Raw genomic sequence first — 19,109 nt, forward strand, 5'->3', positions numbered from 1 at the left:
TTTTTACACCGTTTATAGAATTTACCCCATAATGTGTGGTAGTTGTAAAAGCTCTAAGTTAACCATCATGGATGTTCCCAGCATTTCGACAAGTAGTAAACAGAGAGAAAATTTCCTTATAGCCTTATAGCACTGCAAATAACCTGGTGCAGTTCTAGCTGCACTTCTTGAAACAGTGTTAACTGCTCCACGTTATCTGCCACATTGAAAAGTTAATATGCAGTAACTATTTCTGTGTTAATTGTAAAAACACAATTCAAATATAGAGTGAGGAGCCCACTCACTGTTGTCTAACACCATGAAGAAATGGTGGGGGAAAGTCCTCATATGACTGTAGTGTCCTTAGAATGTTGCTATAATCCAATGTCACAATACTCAAACCACAGTTCACAGCTTCTATCATCGGTCAGAAAAAAAAACCCCAACCAAAACCACTAATCAATTTTTGTAGAAAAATGTTTTTGGTGAAAATAATTCTTATCTACAAAAATACTGTCACTTATTCAATTTTTTCCCCCTCCATCATTCCATCATGGTGTTAGAAAACAGTGAGTGGGCTCCTCACTTTATATTTTAAATTGTGTTTGGAAATTTTTTTGAGTTTCCTTTCTACATTGTGTTAATTGCAAGGCATAGGCCATTCCATCCCCCCTTCCACATTTGCTGTTTAATGCAGGAATTTACTGTGTGCTGTTACAATGCTGCATTAGCTGTTAGCACAAGCCTGCGTTAACAGTTAGGAAACAGTAATTCTGGCCTTAAACAGCAAAATAGTAATTAGGCCTTAAAAAGAACAAGTGAGAATCCAATGTGAAACTTGTGTAAGTCAGGGACAAGGCCTGTACTCTGGAGTAGATTCAATGAATGAATGAGTCACTGAGGAGCTTTGACATGTAGTAGATAGTATTAAGATCATGTTACTGCCTTTTTATTTCAAAAGTAAACACACACAGAGAATCTTATTTTATAGGCTTAAAATCAAACATTAGGCCATGGTAAGACTTATTTTATTGCTCCATATTTGAAATTTATATAAAAATGGTGAATAGTTAACAGACATATTTTTGCGGAAAACTGCAGAGAAAATATGCAAAATTTACTCACATTAGAGCATTTTGATACCATGTTGACATTAAGCCAGTTATTGGATTAATCTAACATCTCAGCCAAAGCTTCACCAATCCTGGAAGGGATCACTGGAAAGCTGCTCCGTGGCCCTTATTGATTGAGGCTTTCTCCCAGTAGAAACAGAATGGGAAGTAAATTATATCCTAAGTGGTAGCTTTCTGTTCACTCATTCTATGACTGGAATCCCACAAAGTGAATGCATTTTCACACATAAAAGCAGAAATGTTGACTGGCTACCGAATCAAGCATTTTGCAGTGGCAGTACCACAACCAATGTATATGAGTTTAGAGAGCAGGCACAGAAAAATCTTACACAATCCCCCGGATTCTATATATGGTGCGCCGAGAATTGTGGGTTAAATTGTACAGACAGCCAATTTATGCATACTACTCAATTAGTTAACTAGCCTATTAGTGTGGATAATTGGCCGATAATGATCAATTATCAACACTAATTGACAGTAATTGGAATTTACATGTGCATCTTTTTAGGTGTATTCTATACAGAGACACACGTAAATTCCAGCGTGTGTAGCCAAAAAGGGGGCACAGCAATGGGAGGAGTATGGGGGGGGGGGGGGGTCAGGGCCATCAATCAAATCTACACACATGGTTATAGAATTTGGTGGAGCGCACCTAGGCATTTACACCAGCTTTTCACTGGCGTAAATGGCTGTGCCTAAATTTAGGCACATCCATCCGGCCTATGTGCTATTCTATGAACCACATCTGAATGTAGACACAGCTTTAAGAATACCACTAGCTGTGTAAATCAGACATGCCTAGATTATAGTCGCCATATATAGAATCCGGCCCAATATAGGCTAAACTCTCTATATATGGCACCCAAAAAATTGGTGCTGAAAAAAGCACTATTCTATAAACCACACTTAAAGTTAGGCACGGTTTCTAGAATAGCGCTTATGCCTGGGAATCGCACCTATCTTTAGCTGCACTCATTTGCACCAACTTAAACATAGTGCAAATATACATGCTTAAATTAGGTGCCTGCCCCCATTCTGCCCAGGACCCTCCTATTTCTACGTGCCCCCATTTTTTTTTTTACTTGCACGTAAAATTTAGGCTCTATGATAGAATATTCTAGAGGATAAGGTCAACACAGACAAAAAAAGCAACACTGGGCCTTCAAGACTGAGACAACAGGAGTATTTTATTAATAAAGGACCCGACACGGGCCGTGTTTCGGCGTTAAGCAACACCTGCCTCAGGGGTCAGGATTTTAGAATTTGCTTTTGCAAAATACAAGGCTAAATACAGGAGTTTCTACCTATATTTGCGGCTGTCATTTCTGTGAGACACGCTCAGCTTTAAGATTTTTTCTGTCCAAATTCGGAGGTATTGGATACATACACAGTTTATTCTATTTACATTCAAACCCTGACCCCTGAGGTAGGCGTTGCTTAACGCCAAAACATGGCCCGTGTCGGATCCTTTATTAATAAAATACTCCCGTTGTCTCAGTCTTGAAGGCCCAGTGTTGCTTTTTTTGTCTGTGTAATTTCAATGTATGCTGGTTACCCTCTCTGTTTGGTCAGAGGATAAGGTCAAACCATCAGTCCATGAGCTGAAGCTGAGCTAAAGTGAGTCATGCAGCAACATAGTGATCATAAACTTTCGAAGCAAATCTGCTAGAGAATGGTTCAAGAAGAAGAAATCTTGGGCTCAGTATTCTAAGGGAAATATCCCAAATAACTGCAGCAGTTACATGGATATTTCCCTTCGCTATACCTCTCCGGGGATATGCAGCAGCAGCAGTAGCCAGATAGTGCCACCCACTGACTATCCTTACAGACCACTTCAACATTATCTGGATAATGTCGGGGTGGTCCATGAGCAGAGCTGGAGCGGGTTCACAGTTAGCTAGTTAGCAGGCAGTATTCAGTCTGCTAGTTAGATAACTATCCAGATAAAGTTAAGACAACAAAAAGGCTATCCTGGATAGCAGGTTAAATATTGCTGGTCTCAGGATAGTGCTACCAGTCAGTTCTAAATTGGGTATTTAGTGCAGGCCACTATTCAATACCAGCAAATACCAGCACCAAATAACCAATTTAATTTGGTCACGACAGATGGATCTTCAAAATAATTCTGACCACTCTGGTTGAATATTTATCCACTCAGGTTTTAGTCTAGACAAATTTCCTGACTTAAACCTTATTGAAAAGTTGTGGCAGGACATGAAGGGAGCTGTTCATGCAAGGAAGCCTTCAAATATTGCAGAAATGAAGCAGCTCTGTATGGAAGAGGGGCCACAATTCCTCAGAGGCAATGTAAGGACTGATCTAGTTACAGGAAATATTTTGATTAAGTTATTGGTGTTCAAGGCGATGCCACCAGTTACTGAATGAAGGATTCACATACTTTTTTACTCAAAAATAAATTCTGAATATTTTTGTTGAATAAGTAATCAAAATATATCCTTTTTGTCTGAGTCATGAAGTAGGGTTATTTTTTTTCTCTTATCAGAGTTTAGATATCCTCTAAGGGGAGAATTTATCAAACTGTGGTAAAAGTTGACCTTTAACCATACCTTGATTTACCAGGGAAATCATCAACCTGCAGTGTCCAAGTACCACAGGTTTCTGACTCCCATGGTAACAGATGCTCCCAGGCTGCATCTTAAAGGGGCCATCAGTGCTGTCAGGCACCCAATGAGCATCCCAACCCCTCAATCATCAGGAACAATCTCCTGCTTATGCCAGTTCCAAACTCAAAATGGATGCCGGGATCTCCCACAGCAGTCTCGCAAGTCTGTTGCAGGAAGTCTCATTAAGATATGTCCAGGGAGGACCTATGGGTGGTCAGGCAGCCCAAAGGGGGCAGTGAGTGATTATAGGTGGGGGGGGGGGGGGGGGAGAGTTTTGGTTTCAGCTGAAAATGCACTGGCATTTCTGGCCAAAACACAAACCCGGTTTTCAGGCTGGTTTTAGTGCTGAATCTGAAATTGAAACTAAAATGTGGTTGGTCTCTAGCCAAGGGTCATGTTTCTATATAAAGGCATCCACATTTACAAAGTAATCAACTGCTTTACATGAATTTGCATGTTTTGCATCTCATTACTATGTACCCAGTGGTGACTTAGATAACACTGCATTAGACAACCTGGGTTAGTGCCCTAAAGGCATGTTAAAAGGCAAATAACACAGGTTAATGCCCTAAAGCAGTTTGATAACTTCTCCCCTAATTCCCTGAAACTGTGCTAAAATATAGATGATCATAGGAGATTCACAAACGTTTTCTTGGAATTATATAAGTGCTCGTCATTTGTTGAGGAGTTCAAAGACTAGAGGGCAGCAGTACTGTACTTTCACACCACCTTCCAACATCTTTCTTTAATTAAATTACTTGAACAAGCACAGCAGCTGGAGAATCATTTAAGTGCTTCATCTTTGGCTGCCAGGCCCAAGTCTCATGATAAGATCCATGAAATCATGCAGCTCTTATGAAATTAGGGCCCCAGCGGTGAGAGATGATGCATTTGACTGCATCTCCAGCTGTTGGGCAGGAATGAGTAATTTAATTAAAAGAAAGATGCTGGGAGATGGTACAGAATCACTGTTAAAGGTATGTACGATTGCCATACTCTGCCTCCATTGCCACAAGCCATTACCGTAATGTTGGGATTGTTGAGCCTCCTTCCCTCACATTGCAGGGGGTTGCTTGGGTGGAAATTTTCCTCCCTATATCTGATATCCTGAAAAAAAGTCAGGGTCAATTAGGTTCAATTGGATCTTCTGGCTCAAAGACTTAGTCATGCTCAGGGTCAAATTTTTGATTACTTGTTTGGTTGCTTTTTTAACACGTGCGTGCAGGTAATTCGTAGAGCTAACAAAGAAGAAAAATTACTCTGTCTGGTGCGTGAACGAGCTGGCCACACCTGTGAAAATGCAGTAGTAGTGATTCTCATCCTGGTGTGGGAAGGGATCCCCTTGTCCCTAGCAGACAAGCTGTACTCTGAACTCACGGAAACACTAAGGAAGTATGGAGCTCACACAAACCGTCGCTGTGCACTTAACGAAGAGTAAGTACTGCTGTTCTGTTTCTTACACTCTTTTCTTGCACTCCTTGCTGCTGCAAAAAGTGACAATTACGCTGTGATTTTTTTTCTCTCTCTTTTCTAGCCAAAGGTAAAGCAGGTATCTTGGATAAATAGTAAGGGGTCCTTTTATTAAGGTGCACTGAAAAATGGTCTGTGGTAGCGTAGGCGCGTGTTTTGGCTGCGCGCAGATCCATTTTTCAGTGCGCCTGTATAAATGCCTTTTTTTAATAATTTGGACCAAAAATGTACGTGTGGCAAAATGAACATTGACACGCAGTGGTGTCTCACACGTTAACCGGTCGGTAATGGTCTACACACGTCAAATACTTTTCACCGCCCGGTCGCGCCGCACGCCAGAAAATAAAAATTATTTTCTGGCGCACAAAGGGGGACGCATGTAAAAAATGAAGTTACCACCCGAGCCACTCTGTAGCCGGGCGATAACTCGGAATTGGCACGTTTCTCAGGGGGTCTTTTACTAAGGCACATGCTAGCATTTTTAGCACATGCTAAAAATAAGTAAGGTTACCATATGGCTCCAGAAAAAGGAGGATGCATTGATCCATTCTGGGTTTTGCTTCCATTGAAAGCAATGGAAGTAAAACACAGACTGGCTTAATCTGCCCTCCTTTTGCTGGAGCCATATGGTAACCCTAAAAATCGGTGCACGCTATACACTAGAGACACCAATGTATTCCTATGGGCGTCTCTAGCGTTTAGCATGCGCCTATTTTTAGCAAGCACTAAAAACGCTAGTGCGCCTTAGTAAAAGACTCCTTTGGTGTGGTAGCCATATTAGTCCACTTTTAAAGGTAATAAATAGAAAAAAAGAAAAAGAAAATAAGATCATACCTTTTATATTAGACTAACAATACATTTTTGATGAGCTTTTGAAGGTAATCTTTCTTCAGAAATTCAGAAAAAAAAATCATCTTTAAAAGTCATTTATGTCCTGTAGGCTGCTGTCATCCAACCTGCATCATTAGAATGTTATCCATGTGCAGGCGATGATCTGCAGATTTTAGTGAAAGGGTTCTGCTTAGGTAATATTGGTATCCATGCACACTTCATGTAACTGGGACTGACCTTATCAAATTCATTTTTTTATGAATTTCACATAAAGTTCTTTTTTTTTTTTTTTACATTTTGTCATTTTGCTATTTCATGAATACAAACGCATGAAAGCCAAGGTATACATCAATGACAGAAGCTATCCAGTTTATTAATTGGTGCCATTCTAATCCTCTCTTCCAGTCACTCAGAGCAATTTATAACTGAAAAGCAATGCAACAGGTTTTTGTTTTTGCCATGTGCATAAAACTCAATAAAATATATATATTTTAAAAACAGCAATTTAAAATAATAAAATAAACAAAAACAAGAAATTACACAGCAGGTTGCAGCAAAACAGCAGTCATCAATGCCTTCAATAACTTTCCATACTACCCAACTCCCACCTAGTGATTTTCACACAACTGCACAGCCAGGTTACCTCATTGGCAGCGGTCTACCCCAAGAAATGAAAAGCCTAGCATAAACAACCAAGTGCTAACCTTTTTTTTCTGTATACCAAGTAATTTTGAGTCATGTCTAATAATATCATCTGATAATAAATTTTGTAACCACCTTTTTAGCAATATGTAAGTCACATTGAACCTGCCGTACAGTGGGAAAATGTGAGATACAAATGCAATAAATAAACAAATAAATAAACAATATATCTTACAATATCAGAATTACTGCTAGAAACATCTTGGATCATATAAAGGATTTTTCTTTACTCCCATATGGTTAGTTAACTTTCCAAAGTTCAGCTATGCATGTAGGCTCATTCATAATTTCACCAATCCAGCCCCAGCTCCTGCATCCAGCATCCCAGTATTTCCAACCTCAGCACTTGCCGCAGCCCTGACAAGTTCATCAGTCCCAGCACCATATAAAGCAGCAACCCCATACAAGGGCAGGTACAACTGTGCGTGTATACTCTATGATAGACATGTGCGTATTTTATAAAATACAAGTGTACTTCTTGACTCACCCCCAGCTCTGCCCAAACATCACCTACACACAAAATTTCCCCCTTATTCTATAACAATTCGTCTAAACTTAGAGACCAATTGCATGTGCAAGTTACAGAATACTAGCACTTAGCTACAGGAATGTTATAGCTATGCACAGAAGTGCGAGCTGCATGCTCAGTGGTATTCTACAACATAGCTGCACACTTCCCTAATGTGTAAATGCAAGGGGGAGTAAACAGGGTGGGGCTTGGATGACTCAGGGTGAGTCCAGTGGTGTATTTATTCAGTGTGCATGGTGTTACATACACATCCCTTATCAGACCTGCCCCCTCCCCCACCCAGGCCTTAAAATCATCTACGCTCTTTGCAGTGACGATCCTAGGTCAGCTAACACCCGGGGCGGATCGCCGATGCTCACCCCCCCCCCCCCCCAGGTGCTGCACGACACCCCTCTGGCGCAATCACACACCCCTGTCGCATCAACCCCCCCCCCCCCAGGTGCATTTTTAGCTGCTGGAAGCAGCCATGCGGCTCTCAGCTCCGCTGGCTCCCTGCTCCCTCTGCCCCGGAACAGGAAGTAACCTGTTCCGGGGGAGAGGGAGCAGGGAACCAGCGGAGCTGACAGGTGCGTGGCTGCTCTCTGCACCCCTCCAGCAGCGTGCACCCGGGGCGGGCCGCCCCCACTGCCCCGCCCTTGGTACGCCGCTGGCTCTTTGTTCTCTGTGAAACATCCCCTTCCTTCTGATGTACCTTCCTGTTTTGTAAAGGGTGGGACAGTTCAGAAAGAAAGTCCTAGTGCAGGATGCAGGCAGCTTATGAGTGTCGCTGTCGCTGCCTGGACAAAGACTGGAGCGTAGATGATTTTAAGGTACTGGAGTGTGGGTGTGGGTAATCCACCCCCTGTTAAAAATTTTTGGCTCTGCCACTGGTGAGTCCCACATTTACACGCGTACCTTACAGAATACCATTAAGTTATATGCTAAGGTGCTGAATTTACAGTAGGTGCGTGTATTTATGCCTACTATTGAAAAGGCATAAGTGGGTACACCTAAACGTTGGGGTGCCTAAATGTTAGTGCATAAATGCTGCCCGACTCTACTCTTCTTTACCTGATTTTGAGCACCCAGATACCATTATAGTATGAGCACACTCTGGGATCCGGATTCAGTAAATGTCGCTCAGAGCTATTTTATACAGGGTGCTCTGGGATGAGCGTTCTTTATAGAATATCATTGGTCACCAAATTCCACACAGAACTTGGCCATGAGGACTTACAGCAATTGAACCTGACACAAGTTGGGCGCACATTGCATGCAATTTTCTGTAACGCTCCTGACCTGCCCATGCCTCTCCCATGGGAACGCCCCCTTCACAGTTGTGTGCGGACACACTTAGGCGCTATCTTTGTAACTGGGTGTGTAAGTGTGTTTCAGTGCTGATCTGCCATTTCAGCCCCTTTTTGGCGCCTTGCTTCCATTGGAATGCATTTCCGCACCAAAATTTGGCCACAGAATTAGCGCCTGAACTTAGGCACCATTGATGGAATTTTATCCTTTGTGCCAAACCTTTGGCACCTGTTATCAAAATGCCCCCAAACTTCGTAAAAGTCCTGATGCTTTAGTCAGTGTGCACATATTCACCCACACAATTTTACAATTGCCATATTCTGTGTAAAATATTCTTTACACACGGAAACTAGCCTCTGTCTGTCATCGTTTTTGTTGCCATTCTGCATCCAAAACAGAAAAAGTACCAACAGCCTTCAAAAACGGGACAGGTCTATTGATGTATAAGACTGTGTGATTTGGAAAACAAACCAGCAGATCAGTATAGTATGGTATGGTATCTTCAATAAAGTTTTTTGGATACTATACTGATCTGCTGGTTTGTTTCCCACGTTGGATTTTGCAGATCGTCTGCCCTGTTGTTTTCTAAGACTGTGTGATTGACTGATCAACTCTGTGAAATAAAAGGACCTGTCCCATTTTTGAAGGCTGTTGGTACTTTTTCTGTTTTAGATTGTGCTCTGTGCTTTGAACCCTATCTATGCTCTGGTGCCATGCTGATCATGCAAAAATAATAGCCACTTGCAGTGAAATTACGCTGCCACACTGTGGCATAATGAGGCGATTTTGGCTCAAGTGATTTTAAAAAACAGCAGTGAACGCATAAGCAGATGAAATGGATCTTTTTCACACAGGATGACCTGTTCAGGCAGTAACAAACTAAGGGCCTCTTTTACAAAGCTGCAGTAAAAGGAGCCCTGTGGTAGCATCAGTGCGTGGATTTGCCACGCACCAAGGCAGGTTAAAAAAAAAAAGGAAATGAATGTGCAGTAAGTACAAACTTGCCATGTGGCCATTTCCTGGGGGAGCCCTTAAGGTAAGGGCTCCTGCGTTAACTTAGTGGTAAAAATAAAAATATTTCCAGTTGCACCGGAAATGGCATGCGCTGGGAGGCCGGCAGTAGTGCTGGATTGGCATACGCCAATGCCATGGTATCTCTAATGTGGCATTGTAGAATGATCCCTAAATGGGAGGACAGTGGGGGAGTGGCCTAGTGGTTAAAGCACTGGTCTTGCAATCCAGAGGTGGCTGGTTCAAATCCCATTGCTGCTTTTTGTGATCTTGGGCAAGTCACTTAACCCTCCATTGCCTCAGGTACAAACTCAGATTGTGAGCTCTCCTGGGACAGAGAAATATCCAGTGTACCTGAATGTAACTCACCTTGAGCTACTACTGAAAAAGGTGTGAGCAAAATCTATATAAATAAAATAATATGCATGAAAGCAATAACTTAGGATTTTTGCCATTTAACATATTTTCAATGACATAATTGTGCATTATTTGCCCTCAATACACCTTTTTTTTTTGGCAGAGCATGAGCTGCATGTTAATGAGATACAAAGCATGCAAATGAATGCAAAGTATCTCATTATTATTCAAATTGAATAAGGCAGCATGGGCCAAATTCTATAAATGATACCTAAAGTTGTTCATGTGTTAGTGCTTATGGTGTTTCCTTCTTTCTTCATTTGGATCCTTCTTCCATTTCTTGAAAGATGTTCTTTTGGCTGTAATAGCCTCTCTCACCTAATCTGTTAACCATGCCACCAGTCATTTGGCCTTCCTTCTGCCTTTTTTAACATGTGAAATACATCTGCTGCACATCCATGATGGTGTTTTTAAACAATGTATATGCCTGATGTAAACTCTTTTCTAACAACTTGCCTCACTTCATCATAGTCTCCCTTTTGAAAGTTAAATATTAGTACAGTAGATTTCTGTAGTATCTGCACCCCAATTATTATGTAGATTTTGATCATGTTAAAATCATTATTGGCAAGTGACCCCTACACCGCTAACTTTTGCACCAAATCCTTTGTATCACTAAGGACTAGGTGTAAAATAGCTTCCCTCTTGTTGGTTTCCTGTTGCCTGTCTCTCTTTCTGCAATCTTTTGTAGTTTATGAAGGCTAACCTCTTTTTTTTTTTTTTACCCTTTTCAGCTACTACTTTTGAGAACTAAAGTGGCCTTTTCCTCTTACTGTACTTTTATTTACTTTCCTAACAAAAAGGATTGTTGCCCTTCAAATAGTTCCTTTTAGTTTTGCCCACTGTCCTCTTCAGGTCCTATCCAGCTAACAACTCCATTAGATAGTCCCCCCCATCTTTATTTGAAGTCTAGAACCTTCACTTTTGAATGAACCCTCTCCACGCCTGCCTTAACATTGAACCACACCATCCAGTGATCACTGGATGCCAGATGATCACCCACTTATAGCATCAGAAACACTCATCCAATTCGTAAGCACTAACAGGCTCATTTTCGAAAGAGACGGATGTCCATCTTTCGACATAAATCGGAACATGGACGTCCATCTCCCAGAGACGTCCAAATTGGTATAATCGAAACCCAATTTTGGACGTCTCTAACTGAAGTCCGTCGCAAGGACATCCAAATATAAAGAGGGCATGTCGGAGGCATGGTGAAGGCGGGACTTGGGCGTGCCTAACACTTGAACGTCTTTGAGCCATAATCGAAAAAAGCAGGGACGTCCTAAAATAAAACTTGGATGTTTTCACCCAGATGTGTTTTTTTTTTTTCAAATAAGGCACAAAAAGGTGCCCAAAATGACCAGATGACCACTGGAGGGAATCAGGGATGACCTCCCATTACTCCCCCAGTGGTCATTAACCCCCTCCCACCCTCAAAAAACATCTTTAAAAATATTTCATGCCAGCCTCAGATGTCATACTCAGGTCCATAGAACAAAACAAAAAAGTACCAGGAGCCTTCAAAAAAAGGGGCGTGAAACTTTTAATCATGTGTTTTGATGAAACAATCCTTGAATGGACCCGACACGGTCCGTGTTTCGGCGCTCAATGCCTGTGTCAGGGGTCTTCGCACAGGATTAAGCAGAGAGATATTCTCATAAACAAACACGCTCCTTTAGTCACGAAATCAGTGAAGTAAACTCAGGTCCATGACAGCGCATGCAGGTCCCTGGATCAGTTTTACTGGGTACAGTGCACTTCAGATAGGCGGACCCAGGCCCATACCTGTTACGTTTGTGGAGGAAACAGTAAGCTCTCCAAAACACAAACCCACTGTACCCACATCTAGGTGCCCGCCTTCACCCGTAAGGGCTATGGTAGTGGTGTACAGTTGGGGGTAGTGGGTTTTTTTGGAGGGGGGTTAGGGGGTTCAGCAGACAAGGTAAGGGAGCTATGTACCTCGGAGCAATTTATGAAGTCCACTGCAGTGCCCCCTAGGGTGCCAGGGGGACCACTGCACTACAAATGCTGGCTCATCCCATGTCCAAATGGCTTGCATTTGGACGTTTTTGACATGGACGCCTTTGGTTTCGAAAATCGCCGAAAGTCAAAGACGTCCATCTCTAAGGACGTCCAAATCCCAGGACATCCTTGGTATTTTCGAAATGAAAGATAGACATCCATCTTTTTTTCGAAAATACGGTTTTCCCCGCCCCCGGATTTGGACGTTTTACAAAGACGTCCAAATCTCAACTTGGACATTTCTTTTGAAAATGCCCCTCCAAGTCTTGTATGGCCCAATCTCATGGGGTTCCATTACCAAAGCTGAAGCGTTCTCCCTGTAGAGAATCCAGGATCTTTCTACATTTAGACAAAGCAGCCAGCCTGAGGGGCAGGGGAGCATGGGACAGGAGCACCCTCCTATGATGCTGTACTCTCAGTGATAGGATGACATTCTGGCATCCCCTGGCAGGTATATATCTGGCCCTCCCCTTCTAATGACCCTGATTTTCATAATAGTGGGTATACATGTTGTTTCTCATTGGTTGATCTCTAGCTATGATGTTTTCTTTCTCTTGATACAGTAAGATGGTGCAGCCACATAGATGGCAGTCAGAGAAGAGGCTTCTTTCTTTTCCTCATTTAGATTATTGCAGTTCACTGTCCCCCTAATTCTATACCCTCCGATATCCAGACAGCGGCGGTGAGCGTTTTGCTGCCCGCTGCTAACGTTATTCGTGGATATTCAATCCTGAGGCCTGTCTGGGCTTCGTCATTGAATATCTGCCTGCTAAAATGATTTAATAAGCTGGAAATGGCCACTGACTAGTTAAATCACTTCTTCACGGCGCTATGCGCTGACTGGGAATATTCAGTGGGAGATAGATGGCTATAGAGTTGAATATTGGGTGGTAAATTTTATTTTTTTAGCACATGAGTAGCGCACACAGATTCTAAAATTACCACGGGACACCTGAGTGCATCCTGCGGTAAGGCATTTTTAGCTGCAGTAAGCACACGTGTTAGTGCTTACTGCAGCTTATTAAAAGAACCCCCCAAGTTTTCTTAACGTTCCCTCCCTAAAAATGACACACTGGGGTTTTGTGTGGCCTGTGCCTTTTCTATGATTGCACCCTCTTGAGAGAATGCTTTTTCTAGTCAGTTATACATTGCAAAGGATCGGCGGGCATTCAGGCAGCTAAAGACATTGTTTTACTTGTTTTACTTAAAGAAGCCTCTGATATTGCTGCGTGATATTGGGTCAGCGCACATGAAGGGCACACATTAGGAGCCTGTTCTATAAAGGAACATAACTGCCTGGGTTCCTTTATACAATAGTAACATAACCAAGTATTAAGACATGTAGGTGATGCATGTGGGAAAGAGGAACCCAAATTATAGTTATGTAATGCAAGGTTCCACATTAGGAGTCACCGACCGGGAAAGGGATCTAGGTGTCATCGTTAATGATACGTTGAAACCCTCTGCTCAGTGTGCAGTGGCCGCTAAGAAAGCAAATAGAATGTATGGTTATAACAATCAGAAAGCATAGAGTGAAGCAGGAGATGAGGAGCCACCTTGGGGACAGGAAGATGCACGTTGACCCTGGGCTGCCAGTCTAACACAGCAGACTGTAGTGGAGGAGTAAGCTATCATTAACCTGAATGGTTGTGCCCATTAGGCATCGGTTGCTTCTTCTCTCCCTACAACCAAAGCAGAACACCCTCTAAATCAACACTTAGCCTTAGCACCCTTCTTGCCCTACCCTAGTTGCATCATTGATGCCTGGCAACAAAATGTACTGAATATATGTTATATGGTCTTGCATAGCTCTGATACAGCTTATCATGAAAATAACCCTAATCCTGCATTGTATGGTAATACATCCACATAAAGTATTTTGTTTTACTTCATAGGCGAACTTGTGCATGTCAAGGGCTGGACCCCGAAACCTGTGGTGCTTCTTTTTCTTTTGGGTGCTCTTGGAGTATGTACTACAATGGATGTAAGTTTGCCAGAAGCAAAGTCCCACGGAAGTTTAAATTACTTGGTGATGATCCAAAAGAGGTTGGTGTTTCTTTACAATGAAGCTGAGATTTTCTTCCTTTCTCTCATTCATTTGTACCATTAGAGCGCAGAGGCATATACATACATTCTTAGAGTTTTGCTTGTTCGTCATATGATATTCAGACAAAGTTGCAGAAGGTCGTGCTGACCTTGTACTCTGTTAATATTCATGATGTGAGGGGCCAAGTCTGAGAACAGGGTAAATTCCCTTAGTGTTCTTTGTGTGTCTTTTATTTATTTGGATTTTTTGCTCAAACCTTTTTCAGTAGCAGCTTAAGGTGAGTACACTGGGTATTTCCAGATCCCTTGAGGGCTCACAATCTAAGTTTGTACCTGAAGCAATGGAGAGTTAAGTGACTTCCCAAGATCACAAGGAACAGCACTAGGCCACTTAGCATACACGTTTTGGTTTACATCAATTTTTGTCTAGTTCCAAATTTAGACCCGAGGTAAATCATACATGACTTCAAATTGGCATGTTGGAATTTTTCTTCAGTTTTCTAAAGGACAGTAATATAATGGAAGAATATTTATGTGGGTGTGTGTGAACCTTTTAATTTCTGCAGAAAATTCATTGAAAGTATAAAATATATATATATATTTTTAATTTTGATTTCTCTTCATTAAGCTTTAAGTTTGCCCCTAGACTATTCAGAGATTGGCATACTTGTGTAGGTTGCCAATGAGCTTTGGTGAAAGAAAAACATTTGACAGGCAGTAGAAAAGGAGACCTCAAAAGCAGAGAGCAATTCAGCATAGGATACATACTAAACACAATCTCCCTGACATTCAGCACTATTTAACTGGTCAGCAACGGCCACTGGACCACTTAAATAGCATTTAACTGGCTAACCATGACTATTCAGCAGGAGATAACCGGTTATCCCCACTGAATATTCGCGGTTAGCATACATGGCTAACCGGCTATATTGCTTCATATAGCCAGTTAATGCTGATATCCAGCACTGGGTTTAGTAGTTAAATGGGACCGAATAAATAGCAGTCCTATCTTTAACCTCTAGGAACATAATCAGTTAAAGTTGAATATCAGCTTCACCAGTTAACTTCTGGCAGCCAAAAATGAACCTGGAAATTTAATGGCGATCGCTGGATAGGGCATAGGCACTGAATTTCCAGATTCAGCACTGTCAGTGGGCTTTAACTGCTTTGCCCACTGTCTGTTGAATATCAGCCCCAGTGTGACTGAAGTTCAAAAAAACCTGCCCATTCAATGTCAGATGTTAACTGGATAAGTACTTTCTTTGAATAAGTGAGGTTGGCAAATGGATATGTTTTTGGCTGGGCATGTCAATGTCCAGCCAAAATTTATCTGGAAAAAAGGAGACCACAACAGACGTGTTTTGGAGGCATGGCTTCAATGTTGTTTATTTTATTTCATTTGGTTATATGTCTACCCAATATGGGATTGATATTCAGTGGGAGTTATCTAGGTAGGAGTTGTTCCTGCCCAAGTAAGTCCCGCTAACCAGGTCCATACCAGGACTTTTAGCAACATTATCCAGATAATGCCAATGAATATTCAGTCAGACTACCTAGGCACTAGAGAAACCACAGAGACAAATATTTTCCCATCTCCACCTCATCCCCATGAGCTCTGTCCCCGTCCCTGCCCTGTTCCCATAAACTCAGTCTGATCCCATCCGCACAACCCTTGAACGGTTATGATTTTATATTTAAATCACTTTATTAAATTATAAAAAGGAACAATATTCTGTCCAACTAGCATAACATAGCATCTGTGTCCTGTATACACCTTGCAGTTCAAAGTGGTTAACAATAACATCAAGAGCCAGAACAATCCTCTGGGAGGATAGTTATAAAAGAGTGAAAATTAAAATTATGGTTACAAAATTTTTTCTAGTACAAATTTCTGAAAGAGCAGAGTCATAATATTCTTCCTAAATGATAGATAAGAATGAGGTAACCAAAATGTCCTGGCAAACACTTTTCATTGACTGATGGCTTGAAATGCCAGTGTCATTTCAAACATTTTTAGTCTTTTCCTTCCTCTTGGCGAAGGAAAGGAAAACACAGTTGGACACTTTAGCTTTCTGTCTCCTAAGGAAACAGCAAATTGGAAATGGGAGTATAAATACTTTGGCACCAAACCAATTTAAAAAGGACTCTAGCTTCAATGGGCAACCAATGAAGTGTATCATAAAATAAAGAAATTCTGTTGTATTTAGTTAAGCCAAAAATCAGGCGTACTGCTGTGTTCGGTACAGTCTGTAGTCATTTTAATAGACCCTTAGTACAGCCCAAGTAACCAAGATTACAGTAATCCAGTTGCGAGAGTATGAGTGCCTGTACCAAGAGTTTGAATTGATCTTTCTCAACGTAGTTTCAGATGCAGCAAAGTTTCCTAATCAGAAAAATTTCTTCTAGCTTTTTTCTTCTGGTCATTTTGTTTTTCAAATCATGTTGGTCCCAGGTTCTGATTTCTATTTCCCTCTGTCTTCTCTTTATTCACTCGTCAGGGCTTCCTGTCCATTTGACATTCCTTCTTTCTCCATGATCACCAGACATCTTCCATCTCTGTGTCCCTATCTTTCCCCATTTTCAAAATCTCCCTTTTCTGTGTCCCCTATACTTCCCTGTCCAGCATCTCCCACATCTGTCATCACCACTCTATGTCCTATCCCCTTCCCCTATGTCCAGCATCACTCCTCTATGACCCTATTCCCCCCAAAACCAGCATCTCTCTTCTATGTTCCTATTCTCCCCCAATGTCAAGCATCTTCCCTCTGTGTCCTTATACTCCCTCCTATGTCCAGAATTGCCTTTCTGTGTCCATATACCATCCCTATGCAGCATCTTCCCTTTGTGTCCCTGTCCCTATGCTCCCCTCCATGCCCATCATCTCCCCTCTGTTTCTGTACACTTTTCTGTGTCCAGATTCTCCCCCTCTTCCTCCCCCTCACCAATATAATCTCTCTCTTTTATGACTTCACCCCATACAGCTTCTCTCCCTTTTTTCTATCCACCCCCCCCCCCTTAGCATCTGACTCATCTGCCCTCCCTTTCTCCCTTCTGCTGTGTGTTCAGTATTTGACTCCCTCTTCTTTCATCCCCTTGTTTCAGCATCTTTCTTTCCCTTCTCTCCCCTCCCCCCTAACATCCAGCACTTCTCTCCCTTCCCTTCAGCTCCCCTCCCTTGCGTTCAACACCATTCTCCCTTCCCACCAGCCCCCACACCATGCAACACTGATCAAAAACGGGTTAAATCCAAGACAATTTTTTCTTAATAGAATAACATTTAATCAGTACATAACTTTAAAAAGTTTTTAAAAAAAGAAAAGAAAAAAAGATTAAGGGCTCATTTTACAAAGGTGCGCTAGCTTTTATAACGCACGGTAAAATTAGCGCGCGCTGTGTAGACACCCATAGGAATAGTATTGAAAACATGCATTGAAAACGTCCAAAATGAATTAGCTATTTTCCAAAGCGAAATATCTAACTTTGGGGGGGGGGGGGGGGGGAACGGACACGAACGTCTGTCTGGCATCATTTTCAAAAATATGGCCACGCACACATTTCTGTAGAACAGAGGAGTAGCTTAGAGGTTAGTGCAGGAGACTGTGAGCCATGGGACACAGGTTCAGACCCCACTATAATTCTTTTTTTTATAAATGTGATCACTCCAGGACCTGAAAAATACCTACTGTACCCAAATGTACATCACTTCAATAGCCTTCAGGCTTGCAGGTATCTTATATATTTATATATATAGGTACAGCAGGTATTTTTTTGTTTCTGAAAGGCTTAGAATTTTTTTTTTAAGAGTTGAAATAGAATTTAAACCTGTGTCTTTTGGTTCACAGTCCACTAGGCTACACCTCTGACCTATTTGCTGCTTTGTTCATAATACCTGCAGCTGGTATAAAGCCTGGTTCTCCTTTCCAGTTTCACTTTCAGGGGAAAGAGAGGGGAAACAGCAACCACTGGGGGATTAAGAAAGGGTCGTGCCTTAATCCCTCCATTGATCAAGTGCTCAATTAGAGCAACCTTTTGTAATTTGGGCATGACTGAAACATGTCTATATTTAAAAAAAAAAACGTCCTTCTTTTTAGACATGGAAATTTCTTCCCTTCTGAAAATCCCTGTTGGACGTCCTACTTTTGGGCCCTCCCTAGTCCCACCCAAAACATGTCCACAACACACCCTCTTGCTATGTGGACAAACTGTTGTGTGAAATGGCCGTATTCTGGCTTTCCAAAATCAGGATTTGGATGCTTTTAGCCAGTGCTTTTTTCCTAGAAAAAAGGTGCTGGGACTTAAATGCCAGGCCACCCTTCAGGGGTGGAATAATCACTGAGGGACCCACCCCATAATAGCCAGGTTCGCTGCAACCAGTCACAGAATCTATGAGAAGGCAGAATTTGTATGTAGAGCCTGAGCTCTTTCATTAAAACTTGGGGGCCATGGATCAATTTTAGCAGACAATGGAAAAGATGCCGGTACTCAGTACCCCCAAGCAACCCCCTCAAAAAAAGCCTTGCTTTTAGCAGATGGACATTTTTTAGGCATTTTAAAACGTCCATTTGCTTTGAAAATGAGCACCTAAAGATCATAAATCCACAGTTCGAAAGGATCCAAGACCAAAATTTAAAATATTGATCCTTTATTTAGAAGGATCCCCGTGTGTATATAGCAGACTGGTAAGCACAGAAGAAAGCAGACCGCAATGGAAAAACCAAGAGTAGAACACAGCGAAGGTGACAAGATGGATGATGCCAAACAAAACTTCTACTGGACTCAGAAAAAGTTCACAGCAAGAGTTTATTCCTAAAAACTGGACTCGACACGAGTCGTGTTTCGGCCACTCAGGCCTGCCTCAGGAGTCCCTGTATGGCAAAGTGCTGTTGGTTCTCTAGGAAAAGTCTTGTCCGAATACTGGAATTTACTAACAAGACCTTAAAAATGTTGAGAAAAGAACATCTCAACTTCTTTATACCAGTATGAGCGGCACTGTTTTACAGACAGTGCCACTCATACTGTTGTTTGTTTTCCTTCTTTCTTTCTTTCTTTCTTTCT

General features: G+C 41.8%; 1 protein-coding gene across 1 annotated transcript in view; it reads left to right on the plus strand.

Moving 5' to 3' along the window:
- Positions 1-19,109, plus strand: part of TET2 (tet methylcytosine dioxygenase 2) — a 93,588-nt gene that overhangs the window by 41,855 nt on the left and 32,624 nt on the right. The window contains exons 4-5 of the mRNA XM_030190763.1: positions 4,962-5,170; positions 13,904-14,054. Of these exons, the coding sequence (XP_030046623.1) occupies positions 4,962-5,170; positions 13,904-14,054 (360 nt within the window). The remainder of the gene's footprint in view (positions 1-4,961; positions 5,171-13,903; positions 14,055-19,109) is intronic.

The sequence above is a fragment of the Microcaecilia unicolor genome, chromosome 2 (assembly GCF_901765095.1).
Source record: "Microcaecilia unicolor chromosome 2, aMicUni1.1, whole genome shotgun sequence".
Classification (NCBI taxonomy): domain Eukaryota; kingdom Metazoa; phylum Chordata; class Amphibia; order Gymnophiona; family Siphonopidae; genus Microcaecilia; species Microcaecilia unicolor.